The sequence below is a fragment of the Siniperca chuatsi genome, linkage group LG7, assembly GCF_020085105.1.
Source record: "Siniperca chuatsi isolate FFG_IHB_CAS linkage group LG7, ASM2008510v1, whole genome shotgun sequence".
Taxonomy (NCBI): Eukaryota; Metazoa; Chordata; class Actinopteri; order Centrarchiformes; family Sinipercidae; genus Siniperca; species Siniperca chuatsi.
In genome coordinates this window covers 27,839,129-27,853,361 of record NC_058048.1, presented here as the reverse complement: position 1 = coordinate 27,853,361, position 14,233 = coordinate 27,839,129, and the positions used below count along the sequence as shown (strand labels likewise).

At 38.1% G+C, this 14,233-nt stretch overlaps 1 protein-coding gene and 1 long non-coding RNA gene across 6 annotated transcripts in view; both read right to left on the bottom strand.

The window, feature by feature from the left end:
• LOC122879509 (spectrin beta chain, non-erythrocytic 4-like) overlaps window positions 1-14,233 on the bottom strand; it is a 91,026-nt gene that overhangs the window by 22,597 nt on the left and 54,196 nt on the right. For all 5 annotated transcript variants that reach the window (XR_006378721.1, XM_044203681.1, XM_044203680.1 and 2 more), the window contains one exon: window positions 1,936-2,199. Coding sequence is in view for 4 of the 5 variants with exons in the window: in XM_044203681.1 (XP_044059616.1) it covers window positions 1,936-2,199 (264 nt within the window). In the remaining variant the exon portion in view is untranslated. The remainder of the gene's footprint in view (window positions 1-1,935; window positions 2,200-14,233) is intronic.
• LOC122879515 lies at window positions 4,602-14,146 on the bottom strand. Its single transcript, XR_006378724.1, has 4 exons — window positions 13,305-14,146; window positions 12,701-12,848; window positions 5,801-5,936; window positions 4,602-5,367 (listed from the first exon to the last, which is right to left on the bottom strand). It is a non-coding gene; the product is annotated as an uncharacterized LOC122879515 (long non-coding RNA).

Genomic DNA, 14,233 nt, shown 5'->3' with positions numbered 1-14,233 from the left:
TACCATGAAATTAAAACTAATAGATATTTAATCATGGATTATTAAGTTATTGGTAAGGTTATGGGCATAATGAAGTCAAGTTGTTTTGTCACCATACTATACTCGTATATGGCAAGATCATTGTCAGCATAGATCTAGCCTTTACAGAAAGGTATCAAAAACAAAACGCTGCACACAAAACACTGAATTTTAATGTGTCTCACAGCAGTGCTTGCTTTCGTTTCAATCATTTATCAATTTTGAATGCCGTTACTCATTGTTTGCTCTGACGATCGGGAGAGTTCTATGATTCTCCATGTGTTAGAAATGATAAAATGTCCAGACGTGATGTAATTAAAAAAAGCAAAAAAAGGACAGGATTTTTACTGCTGGAGCCATCACCATCTGACTGCAACTATACTTTTTAACAGCACAAAGTACTTTACAATGCCTCACATCTATCCACACACACACTCACAAACCGATGGTTGCGGAGCTGCCATCTTGAATCAGTACTAGCTTACAAGCTAAGTCAACAAAATGAGAAATTCATTCCTTATTTTTCCTGATTAAAACACTGTAGTTGTGCCACTACAGAGATGTAATCTCCCACAATCAGTCTGAACAGAATAACACATGAACCACTTGCTCAGTGTTTAGTATTTCATTAATACAGTAAATTTAAGACGATTGAATGCTAACATGTAACATAAACTGAACTAATGTTAGCATATCCTACAGTGAATTAACAAAACACAGGACAATCAATCACAAAACAATCAGCTTATCAAAGAACATCGAAATCTGTTGATTTAGTTGGCAAACAATAATAAAATTCTACAAGATGTTGGCATCTGTATTTAAAAATATACTAATCAATAATTTCCAGTCATCAGTATTTGTAAAATGATCTTGGGATGAAACTCTTATGAAAGCTTACCGGGTTGGCATGAATGCTGATGGCTTATGGTGTTTCAAAAAACCCTAAACACAAATTAAAAATGAATGTTGGCGTGAAAGTAAAAGAGACTTTACAGAAATGAGATGAAAAGCTGAACAGAAAGCATTGCAGGCACACAGTGAGAAATGTTGTTGTTAGTCATTTCCAAACATGATGTTTTGTTCAAATATTAATGAGATGAGGCCATCACTGTGTGGCGATAACAATGTAAACAGTGAGTCATTCTGAGACAATTCAACATGTAAAGTAGGAGAGCTAAAGAATCAGGTCAAACTGGTAGAAAAGCATTAAGAAATGTTTCAACTGTACCCTAGAAAATGTATAATTATAATAACTATACATGATGTTTTGAGCCCAATATTGCAAAAATGTCTGGCAGAAAATGCTTAGAAATGTTAATCATATGAACTTTTTGCTCTGGCTAAAACTACAGAAGACCACAGACTCAATAAGTGCCAGGATAATGCTTCAGTAATTCATAAAGGAAATAGAGACACCTGTTTGGCTGCTTGTTAGACTGATAAAAAGGCCTACAAACAAAAAACAACCCAGAGGAGAAACAGAGCAGCACAGTGCCATTTAATTGACATGCTGAATCCTCCCCAAAAATACATTTATCTTCACCTTCAAAACTGAAAAAACTTCCATTGGTATCACCGAACATGCTCTGAAATATCTTTCCTGTACATTTAAATACTAATGTTTATCTTGGAGAAAATGTCTTTCTGTTTTGTTATTTTCTTATCAAATAGTGACTAGTTCCAAGCTTCTAGGCCTCCTCTGATAATGAATCAAATGAAAAAAAAAAACCCTGAAAAGGTCAAATCATTGTGGGTGAACCGTTCAACACTCTGCTTATGCATCCTTTGAAGAGATCAAAACTCAAGGTTTGAGAATGTGTAAGTTAGAGGTTAGAGATACCAAATTTTAACGAGAGAGTTTCTGGGTCAAATGGCTGTAAGAATCGAGTAAAGAACACTTAAAATCCTACATACGTGTAGTTTTTTCAGCTGCTTGTTGACAGTGGTGAGGTCCTGTCCCTGGTCCACGTAAACCAGTTGACCCTCCAGCTGGCCCAGTCTCTGGTCCAGGCTTTCGTAGCTCTGCACCAGCAGGTCAGCCTTGTTGGCCTCAAAGAGCTGGCGGGCTTTGGCCTGGGTGGTGCTCTCCAGATCCTGCCAGCATTCCCTGATTTGCTCCAACTTCTTCCGGACCACTGGGCTGAGCTCCGGCTTCTCCTGGATCAGCTGCTGGCCCTCCTGGATGCATGGGATAAAGAAGGAACACAGAGGGAGGGGTGAGACAGAGGTGTTTTAATAAGAAGGGATCATTAAAGGCGTATCTAAATATAACACTACAGGTAAATACTGAAAACAAAACTCACTTAAGCTACCAAATATCACACCATAATCACCATGCTATATTAAACACAACCTGTTATGATAATAAGGTCATGGAGTAAGATAACTAGCACCTTAATCAGTGAATCTATGTCTCTACACAGCACCTGGGGAGTATTAACATAAACTCATAATCTTTAAGCATATATTGGTTTCATGTAAATCACTTATTCCTCATCACTATGCAAATTTATGCCAAAAGATACGCCAAGATCTAATCAGATCATCATGAGATTTAGGCCAGAAGAATTAAGTTTCTAATGTGTTTTTCTTCAGCTGTGGTGTCCACGAGAATGAAGTGCAAATGTATCGTTTATATTCTAATAAGCAGTAACGCTGCAAGAAACGCTGACTGTACAATCAAAGAAGAAAACAATTCATATAAAATAAACAACAATAGAGGGTGTAAAATGGAGTAGTTAAAGACAGAGAGGGAAAAATAACACCATCTGATACAAATACATGAATGAAATCTATACTATTTTCAAGGACTTCAGCTAATTACCAATTTTATTATCAGTTTATGTAGTGATGATTTTTCTATTTATGATCTGTTTCGTTAATAAAATGTTAACAATCTTTGATTGTCCACAATTTCATCACATTGTCTGATCAACAATTAGAAAACCCAAACCCATTTTTTCACAATAACGCAGTAGTACAAATCTTCACATTTGAGAAGCTGTAACCACATTGCTGTAACATTAGAAAATCTTTGATACATTTCAATCTGGCTTTCGTCAGAATCATAGTAGTGAAACTGCATTACTAAGGGTGTCAAATGACATTCTTATGCATGCAGACAAAGGTCTTGACCTTTGATACCATCGATCATGCCATTTTACTTGATAGGTTACATCACTGAGTTGGCATTTCTGGTACAGCTCTAAACTGGTTTAATTATTATTAACCAGTTTAGACTTATTTGACTAATAGATATTTAAATGTTTGCATCAATAACCATGTGTCCTCGTCAGCTCCCCTGCTGTGTGTCCCTCTCAGGGTCTTTCCTTGGACCAATACTCTTCTCATTGTACATGCTTCCTCTGGGCCATTTGTTCAGCCACTTTCATGACATGTCTTGTCACTGTTATGCCGATGATACACAGATCTATTTCTCTGCCAAACCCAATAACCTGAATCAACTATCCGCCCTCCATGATTGCTTAGTTGCCACCAAAGATAGGATGTCTCATAATTTCCTCCACCTAAACCCTGATAAAAGTTCTTTTAATTGGACCTGATAACTTTGTCACTGCAGTGGATCAGTTTATTGGACCGTTTCAGCCTAATATTGAATCTACCGCTAAGAAGCCGTCGGTCCCACATTAACCCTGTTCTTGCATCCCTCCATTGGCTTCCTGTAAATTTCAGAATAAACTACAAGATTCTGTTGATTACATATAAGGCCAGTTACATTTCTGATCTCCTCATTTCTCATTCCACTTCTCGACCACTCAGATCCTCAAATCCCTTTTATCCATCCACCAATCTTCAAGACTGCTTTTAGTGGCTTCTAAAAACTCATCTCTATAGGCAAGCCTTTTTATAGATCTCCATCCCTGTCTTATGTTTTGGTTTGTTTCAGTTTGGTTTTGTGCTGTGTTTTTGTATTGTAATATATTTTTATTTATCTATTCATTTATATTTTCTGTGTGTGTGTGTGTGTGTGTGTTATGTACTTTGTAACTGTGTGTTTTAAAAAGTGCTATAAAAATAAAGCTTTACTTACTACTAAACTAATCAATTAACATGATATATTGAAAAAGAGACTGAAATGTAGAGTTGCAATGATTTATTGATTAATTTACAAATTTTTAAGCAAAAACGGTGGGATATCACTGGTTTCAGCTTCTCAAATGTGAATATTTTCTTCTATAATTCTTCTATAACAGTGAACTGAATATTTGTGGATTTTGGACTGTTGATTTTTTAGACCAAACGATTTATCGAGAAAATAATTGTTAGATTAATTGATAATGAAAATAATCATTAGTTGCAGCCCTACTGAAATGTAACATCTAAAAATAATCATATATATATAAAGGAGGCATAAATCCAGAGTCTGGGTCCCTTTTCTCTGATCATCACATCAACAAATATTCACTGGATCTTATGTTGGGATAATTATGTGCAGACACTGTGAAACTGGGTTAGGAGGGGTGTGTGTGTGTGTGTTTGTGAAGGGATTAAACCTTGTCATATTAAAATGCCTCATAAATTACCTCACACTCCCCCCCCCCCCTCTGTCCTGTCTTTTACATATTTCTGCCCCCTTTTTTGTACCTCATCCTATTCTGAAGCCCCTTTTAGACACACACATACACACACACGCACGCACACCACCATTCCTTGTGTACACCTGCTCCTTTCCTTTTTTTCTCCATTTAGCCTCCCCCACAGTGAAATCCTTCCCCCATCCAATTGAAATTCGTCTTTTGCAGCCCCTGTGTTTGTATGCGTGTGTTTTAGACACACAAACAAAGAAAAAAGATCAGATAAAAACAAACAAACCAAAGCAAGACAGAAAAAACATTGGTGGCTTCTTTACCTGTGTCATACTGCCAAACATTAAATGTATCAATATGGCTGCTATAAAAGTTCAGTTTTAATTTAATAAAAAAGACTTGGAGTCTACAGCCATGCTAGTGGCTCTGTGAGGCTGTACATAAGCACAGTGGTGCTTTGAACTAAATTCTATCGTCGTCATCTAATACGCTGATATTAAGTAGGTAACATTTGCAAATTAGCAAAAAACACTACTGAGGCTGATGGGAATGTCATTAGTTTTGCAGGTATTTGGTCATGAACTAAAGTACTGGACAAACTGATATTTTGACCTGATGATAGCACTAAACTAAAAGTCAGAAGATCACCAAAGTAATTATGATTCATCCTCTGGGGACAAGGAAAGTCTGTAAAAAATTTCACGGCAGTCCGTCCAGTAGTTGTTGAGGGATTTCCATCTGGATGAATGTGGTGGACCAGACCGACCGACCAACAGACTGACATCTATGGGTGGCATGGCTATTAAAAATAGAATATTGCCACTGTTAAAATGATTGAAAATTACTAGTTATCACAACAAGGTACTCTGTGTAGTCTTTAGAATTAGCTCCTAACATTTGAAGTAACAATTAATGTTTGGTTCACCTCTGAAGGTTTGTAAATAAAAAACACAGCACGTATAATTTATACAACAAAGGTTATACTAATTCACATTTTTTTTAGGGAAATATACCAAATACACATTTTCAAAGGGTGTTCATAAACATGTAGAACTTTAAAATTACAACAGATTTTGAAACTTCAAGAACAAATAAGTTACTGGCCTGTTCGACTGATAACTGATCATTCTGACCCATTGTTCTGCCAAAGACTAAATTTCCCAGCATTTGGTGCTTGGCAGGTGGTAATTTCAGACTCTGCCAAGACATTTCACCAAGACTTAGTGACTCACCATCCACAGAGGACAACATCCCACCCGACTCACTGAGGTCATGATAAAATCTACAGACACATAGAGCTGCCGGATGACTGGAAACTGGATGGCGCTGAGGTGATAAAAAGGTTTCCAGTCCAAACCCCCGGACCGGCTGTGTGAGAATTGTTGAGGAAATCTCTGATTACACCAAGGTAGCTCCAAGGTGTGAAGGTGAGTATTATAAAAGCATGCTTAGTCATATAACAAAGTTAATACTAAAAACATCACGGGTTTGAAGTCTGCCAAAACCAACAACTTCCCTCAAAAGCTATTTCTGAGGAGTATATAACTGCATAAGGTGAATGTTAAGTCAGATATTACAAAATACAATGTTTTTTTTCCAAATATATGTCATTTCTGAAAATATATCTGAATTTATCTTCACCTATATTTTGCAATACATGGCAATTTAGTTTTTCTTTTCTAAATACTGTTCAAGAATATGTCAAACAAGATATTTTTCGTATGATCACATACTGTGTATGCGGTATATGGAAAACACCAAACATGGAAAACACTGTATATGGCAATACATTTTACAACATACTGTATACAAAGTGGCAATAATTGCTATAATCTGATATTTTGCAAATACCACATTTAATATATTCCACACTATCTTGCAAATGTATTACTAAATGTATGGTAAATTATCAGATCTCCATATATGGAAAATATATTTCTATTGAATAAATGGCATAACCTGAACTTGTATTTCCTACATTAAATGAAGGTTACTATAAACAAATACAAACTAACACTAATGGCTTAAACTCCTGAACCACCTGCATACAAGTGAAGAAGAAAACAGTAGAAGAAAAGAAGAAATTTCTTGTTTTCCTCAAAGATTACAGCAAAAATATAATGAAAAATATATGAAACTGTCGTTAACTCCCAGTTGTTCCAGTAAGAAATGACTGGGGTTATAATGGGCATCTATCATGTGTAAATGTATGTGCACACATTAACACACAAAGAAAATAGAGAGAAATTAAAAGCTGCACAGCAGGCAACACTACACCACTCTTTGTCCTGTAATTTCCAGTGTTAGTGTGTTACGTCAGCTTTCATTCTCGTGTAGCATTTCCCTGGCTGCTGATGCATGCTGTCCTCTGCTGGAAGTGGGAGAGCTGCGTGGGCTCAAGTAGTTTCACCCACAAGCTCCGAGCTGCTACTCCACACTCACACATACTCAGTCTGCAGTTCAAAGAGGATCATGATATTGCACTGCTCATACAAACAGTTTCTGCAGAGATCCCACAGCAGCTTCATCTGAAACAATGTGAAGGAAAATCCAACACATAACTGCTGTATTTTCTTTTTAGTTTAAATGGCATTCTGTGAAAGCCTGTGAAAACAGAACTGAAACAGAACTGAACTGAACAAAACTGTACAATATATTCTATTGTCATCAGAGTTATCTTGGCCTGAGCTTGGAGACATAGAAATAACAGAAAGACTTTATTACAAACTGGGGATGTGGAGTTTGAAAGACATTGGTGTTTATCAGATAGGGATGGTCTAATGAAAGATGCTATCGAGTGGCATTATGGGAATTGAAGGATCAAGTGTTTTGGAGCTTGACCCATACCAGGGACTAAAAGTCAGGATCTCTGGATCTGCTGTATTGATTTTGAGCCACTCTTCTTTTAATCTGTCTCTTGCAAGTGGCCAAACTTTATGGAAGTATAATACAAAATCACTGGGGTACCCTTTGTGGTGAAAGTGGTAAAAGGTACTCGTTGCTATGGAGTTTGTGCAATGAGATCGCCCGTGAAATGTGGTCAGTACTGTTGTGTCTTTTACTTTTTCTATTATTAAAGGTTACCGTAGTTATTTCAACATGGATTCATTTTTATGAAAAACCAATTTGATTCTTTTGGAATCGGTGGACCCTTAGAAACTAAACTTTATGACCGCTTCAAAGATAGGGAGGCAGCACTTTTTCTGGTCTCTCTTGTTTACCATGCCGGTAAAGCTGAATGAATTATACTTTGGTGCTCATGGTTTCCGTAAAATGATCTGAATGATTGAATTGTGGAGAATCTAACCGATCTAACGATGTGTAGCATGTCCATATTGACAAATGTTTAAACATTTATATTGATATGCATGATCTAAGCAGCTTAGAATTAGCTCAAGCAGGCAACCTGGCGGGCTTTAAGAGGTTTTATACATCCAAAGAACTTCTATAAAAACCAGACCCGGCATCTAATTGAGCTTTTTTTTTTGGCTTTATTTGATACCCCAGCCTAATTGGGGCTCTGCTTTTTTTTTTTACGGTATATAAATATAAAAACTTGACATGACATCAGAAAGTATTCCTGGGCGCTCTGATAGTCACTTATTTCCTGTCTGCCACTACACTATCAACTTTAATTATGATAATAAGAAACGGCTATGCTGCTGTGATTGAAGATGATTCAAATACTAAGAGGATTTGTGAACGCAAACAAAATTCCTTAAGAACAAAATCAAGCAGAAGAAACAGGCAAAGTGAAGAAGAACAGGAAGAATAAGAGTCCTGAAGGACAGGGAGAGAGGACTCCTCACAGAACACTGACGCTAACAGTAACAGATGGGCCGTCCTCATTCTGCTGTCTGGTCTGTATATTACAGCAGACATCTGCTCCTGAGCATCACTGCTGACACTCTACTGGTCAGTGTGTCTGTCACACTCAGGCTACTGCAGCTATTGTGTCAATATTTACTCCACGTGTGAAAAATCTGCTTGTACGACCAAACAGCAACAACTGCTTGGTACGTTTAAGGTTATAGCTCTCACTTTTTAAATGAATTCAAACTATATTCTGTTCATAGTGTAGAACTCAGTGGTCCATAGCTCTTTCCTGAGGGAAATCCTCTGGTACACAGGAAGTCATGCATGCAATGGCAGCAGCAGGAGCCATTCATACATATAATGAAAAATCAAAGCAGGTTTTTACTATGTACTGTGTTTACACTGGAGCAGCAGACAGAGTGCATACAAAATATGGTCAGCGTGTGCTGTTGATGCACACTATTCTCCCAAAATGCAATTCACAAAAGAAACGTAACATTCCAAAATTGCAGTTTGACTACCATACGACAACACACGTCTTGTTTTATTTCCTGTTAATATAAAATGGGGAAAAGTATCTTCTTTTTTTTGGTATACTAACTGCTTAAACAATATACTATGATTAGTTCATAGTATATACTGTATAGAATTTGTATGTAACATGGAACTGGGATACAGCTAAAGAAAAGATCACCACCTTCCTTATTATTTGTTATTTCATGTATTATTTGTTAATAATTGTTAGTCTAGATAAGTAACTGGTGGCATGATTTTCACTTGTTAGCAAAATTCTGGAGGAAACAAATGGAAGGAAAACTAACGTTAACATGTCCAAGACAAAAGTCGATCTTCTGGCCGAGAGTAGGTTTACAGACTTAACAAAGTAGATTTTTCACCCAACACATATAAACTGTAAAAGATTACGAACACGTTGCCCGACTACACCTCTGTACCAATGATATTTTTTAAATTCATCACTGTCTGGTTCACTGCTCATGTTGTTACTGCAGCACAGAGATACAAAAAAGGCAATCTTGAGATGTCACCCACACATACAAGCAGTCTGCTCTGGCTAACAGTAGAGGTTAGAGAGATATGCACTTAATGTACAAACACACACACATTCTCACACACCAACTTCTCAATGCCCACTATAGAAAAAAAAACAGAGAGAAATGAATGGGTTCTTAAGAACAAGCATACAGTAATTAGACATAATGAGCAGCTTATAGGCCAGTAGTGGGTGAAGCTGCCTACCTGTACAGCCAACAACCACAATGTTACAGTGATCAGTGAGCCGATTGGACAAGGACAGTGAAATGATGTAATACCTCAACACAACTGGAGATAACACATTTTCCAGAAGGTGTCCAGCTAGAGGGGAGATGAGCGCTGTTGTCCCACCTACCTAAAAAGTACCCTCCTCTCCTCCTCTGTGCCGCTGTAAAAGCATCACTTTGGCTGGAGGAAGAGAAGCACTGAACCTTTTTATTTTATTTTTTATATTTACTTTTGTCTCTCTCATACCCCTGAGTGTGTCTTTTTGTACTGAGAGCATCAGAAAGCTCAGAGTGCTCCAGGGTTTGGGAGGTATAGGGCAAAACACTCTGTGGGGATTTATTTAATTTTACCGCACTTTCCTATGTGATACGAACTTAATGTGAGTAAAGAAAGAGCTAAAGACATTGTGTGCTAGTTAACTCATACCCACAGAGTTTAAATGCAATAATAAGAATTTAATCAGAAAATTAGATGTTCACTGTTGTGGAAAAAAAAAAGACACTCTCACAGAAATAACGTTTATGGGTCACTGTTAAAAACAGAAGTCTTCTGAACACAAAATAAAGACATTTATTTGAAATCTTGCTGGAATAAACTGAATAAGAATAAGACTACTGAATGCAAAATTGAGCTGAAAATCAAGCAAACAGATTTAGGTTTAAACTCTTGTGGTGTGCATGAAGGCCAGTCAAGGCAGAGCTCTCTTTGAAGGATAAGAGTCTTAACAGCAGGGTTGCAGTGCAGGCAGAGGAAGCTCCTAGTGTATAGTATCACTGTGAGACATGGTGAGGGAACTAGATGATGACCGGGTGTGGATGTCATAGTTTTTGTTTGTTTGTTGTTTGTGAAAATGTAGCTACCTTCAGTGTATTCAGTCAAATCATACAGCAGCATCTAGATAGCTTTTAGCAGAGCACACAGACAGAGATTTTAGGAGGGTTACTACAGCCCTACACTTTTAAATCAGAGGAACACAACCTGACTTTCAGCCTTCTCTGTCTTCCCGAGCATCACTGTCTCAGTTCAGTCAAACTCTTTAAGCTTTACTGGCATGAATGCTGCATGAATAGTGTTGCCAAAGTATCTAAATATAACTGGAATTGATTGAAAGAATAAAAATATAACCACAGATGTCTGTCTCAGTTTACCATTTGCTCTCAGTGAGAGTGCTGGTACCATCACTGCTCCATTGATGTTCTCACCGCACATACCTCCACACACACCTACACACACACACCTACACACACTCCCTCATTCACGCACACACTTTCTTCTATACTGCAGAGCCAGCAAAAACTACAGGTCAAAGCTTAATGCACATGGGGCTTTGTGAGTGAGACAGTTGCATATGTAGTATACATCGAAAAGAGAAAGGAGATAGGGGCACTATGTGCATACATAATTTAGGTTTTTCCAACTCATTTTGCAAAAGATGTTATATGTAATTTGTTTAATTCTTATTAACTTAGCTCTAATGATGGCAATGTTGGCAATTCTAACATTGGCCCAGAGAGAAATTTCTCAACAACCAACCAACAACCTGTAAAATTTGGTACAGACATTCATGGTCTAAATAGGATAAATACTAAAGATGCTGGTAATCCCCTGACTTTCATCTAGCACTACTAACACTGTCCATAACTCCAATTCATGACAAAATACCTCCCATCAGCCTCAGCTGTAAATTCAGACGAATGCTAATGGGACATGGAAACATGCTAACATTAGCAGGTAACGTTTAAAATGTTGCTTAACATTAACGTTAGCATGTCAGCTTAAAGCACGGCCGAGTCTAAGTAAAGCTGGTTGACAAAGTCCAGCTTTAGCTGATGAAAGTCTGACAATGCAGAGCTGAGCCTGACAAGCTGAGGCTAAGATATCCAAAAATGCCAGAGGATACTGTACAGAGGATAAAGGATTTAGGAAAACACATAGCATCACCTTCAGAGAGTGAGTGAGGGTGGGATCAGGACAGCAGAGGCTGAGATTGTTATTCTTAATGAGGCCAATTAATTATCAAGCATAATGGGAGCGAAGGAGACAGGAATCAAGAGCCTACTGGATTTAGGCCATCAACTGCACGGGGAAGAAGTCATTTTCACTGTGCGCTCACACACTCCCCCACATACTCACATACACAAACAAACACAATCTGCTGCAACTGAAGCAAATCACCCGTAAGAGCCAGCAGCTTCTATTTGGTCTAAATCACTGCAGTTACATTACAGACATTACAGAATGACTAGGCATGTCTTTACAACCAACACGTCTTCTAAAGGCGTGCAGACTACTGTTACATCGATTTCTAGCTCTGTAAATACAAAAATTAATAGCTCAATTTTCGGTTAGAAAACAGAAAACTGAACAAGTGGCTCAACAAAAAGTATCATTGCATCTGGGCATTAATCTTTCTTTTTTGAGTTTTGGTACAAATGTTTTCACTCAGATCATTCATTCATTCACAAACTTTGTCATAGTTTCACATTAGAGATATGATCCACATGTATTCAGATTTGTTTATCTGGCCTGTTAAGGAAGCCCAGTCATCCTGCAGCGTCAGAACAGCAGAGTTATTGATTAAACAATGCATTACACATTCAGAACACTGCAAACCTCAGCTTATTAGATTTGGCCCTCTATACTACACTAAATTAACACCTACTGTTGTAGGCTGAATCTCAACACTCCAAAGCAGTTTTCTGACTCCGGTCTGTGTCTTACATCACTTCCTGTTAAATCCCGACATGTTTCCTGTCCACTGGGTTAAAGGGGAGAGGACTGAGATTGGGGAGGAAAGGAGGAATGACCTTCACACATGAGCTGTATGAAGAGAAGAGGGAATATAAGGAGAAGGGAGAGGGGACTGGACAGCTGTTGCCTGGCAACTGCGGCAAGCACAGGAAGAGGAGACAAGCCACTCAAGCTGCTGCCGGCTGCTTGACATCACAACAGAAGCCGACACAGCTCAGAAGATGCATCGTTATCATCCAAAAGAGCCTCCTCTGCTGGGGGACTCCCCCATCACAGACACTCACCTACACATTGCAGGAAGATCATTGTTTTAGTCTTCGTTTATGTGCTCTTTTCACATAGTTACATCCTCTCAGCCTCCCACAAGATGTCCCACACTGACAAACACAGATGCAGTTGATGGTGTCTTGCTCAAGGGTGCACTGTCAATAGCTGCTGAGGGAAAAGAGAGTTTCACTCATACTGGGTTTTCCCAGCCTCTCCTGGAAGCCAGTGACCTTAGGACATTTTTCAAAAAAATTATACTGAGCTTTTATACAGGCAACATCACCTGAATGGCAATGGTGAAACTGGAACTTGGACTATACACAAGTGTTAACTCAAACTTTTTCAGCCTATAGGATACTAGGACTATTACAGTGGTTTCAGACCAAACTTGCAAGAACGAACAGTTTGTACAAGGTAGCGCTCAGATTGAATAGCAGCACAAAACAGCTAACTAGGATGCTATGTACTAAATCGGAATGTAAACATCAAAATATAAAGTTTTCTGGGACATTTAAGTTGAACAGATCAGGTAAACTGTTTGGGCTATTATTCAGTTCCCTGGTAAAAGCTCATTCGCACCGTTTACACATACTGTACACAGTGAAATATAGGTACACTTACAGATGGCTGATGCTACCAAAAAACAGGCAATGTGCTTCTCAGAGTCCTTCACGGCAGAGTGGGGTTCTTACCCGATTACATAAATAGTCTGGAGACTCTCAGAGGACAGAAGCAGAGAGACACAACCAGGACACAAGATGCAGAGTGTTTGGACAGAAAGTACCACATTGAGCTCTAAAATTATACAATTATAAGTTTCTTGACTAATCAGCTAATACAATTCATATTCCAACCCAATGATGTTTTTGTTTGTTGTCTTCTTTGCCTGTTTAACATTCCATTAATCTGTTTATTGTGTTTTGTTTGTAAAACACTTCATAAAGTTTTTTAGAAAAAATAAACAACTATAATTAATTTCAGGACCTCAGCTACAGCACAGTGCAAAGGGACTGAACAATGTTTCCAGCAATGTGTACAAATCCGTATCTGTTTTGCCATGATAAGATGCCAAATCCTATGAATATCTTGAAAAAAAAAAAAAAATGACGTTGCTAAGCAACGGCCATGGAGCACTGGGCTTGAGGGATGAACATGGCTGCCACGTACGACTTCAGAAGCTAAACTCCATCTATCTGCCAACAGCTAGACGGCCTGGTGTGACTACCGTCTGCTACTGAAGAGCATGAGCTAGGACCACTAGAGCTGGATACACACCAATACACATTTGTACTTCTTCACTTATGAGGATCACATTGTCATAATATATATTCCCTATCGTACATCTAACCTAAACCTAATTTTATCCTTGACCCTAAAACCAAGTCTTAAACAGCTCTTTGAAGAAGTGATGATAAGCCAAAATGTCACCACTTTCCAAAAATGTCCTCAAGTTCAAGAGCCCACACTATACAATATACAAAACCTTTCCATGCCACTTATTAGTCCACTTCTTCTATCTGCACCATGATGTTCCTTTCTCCATAATGTGT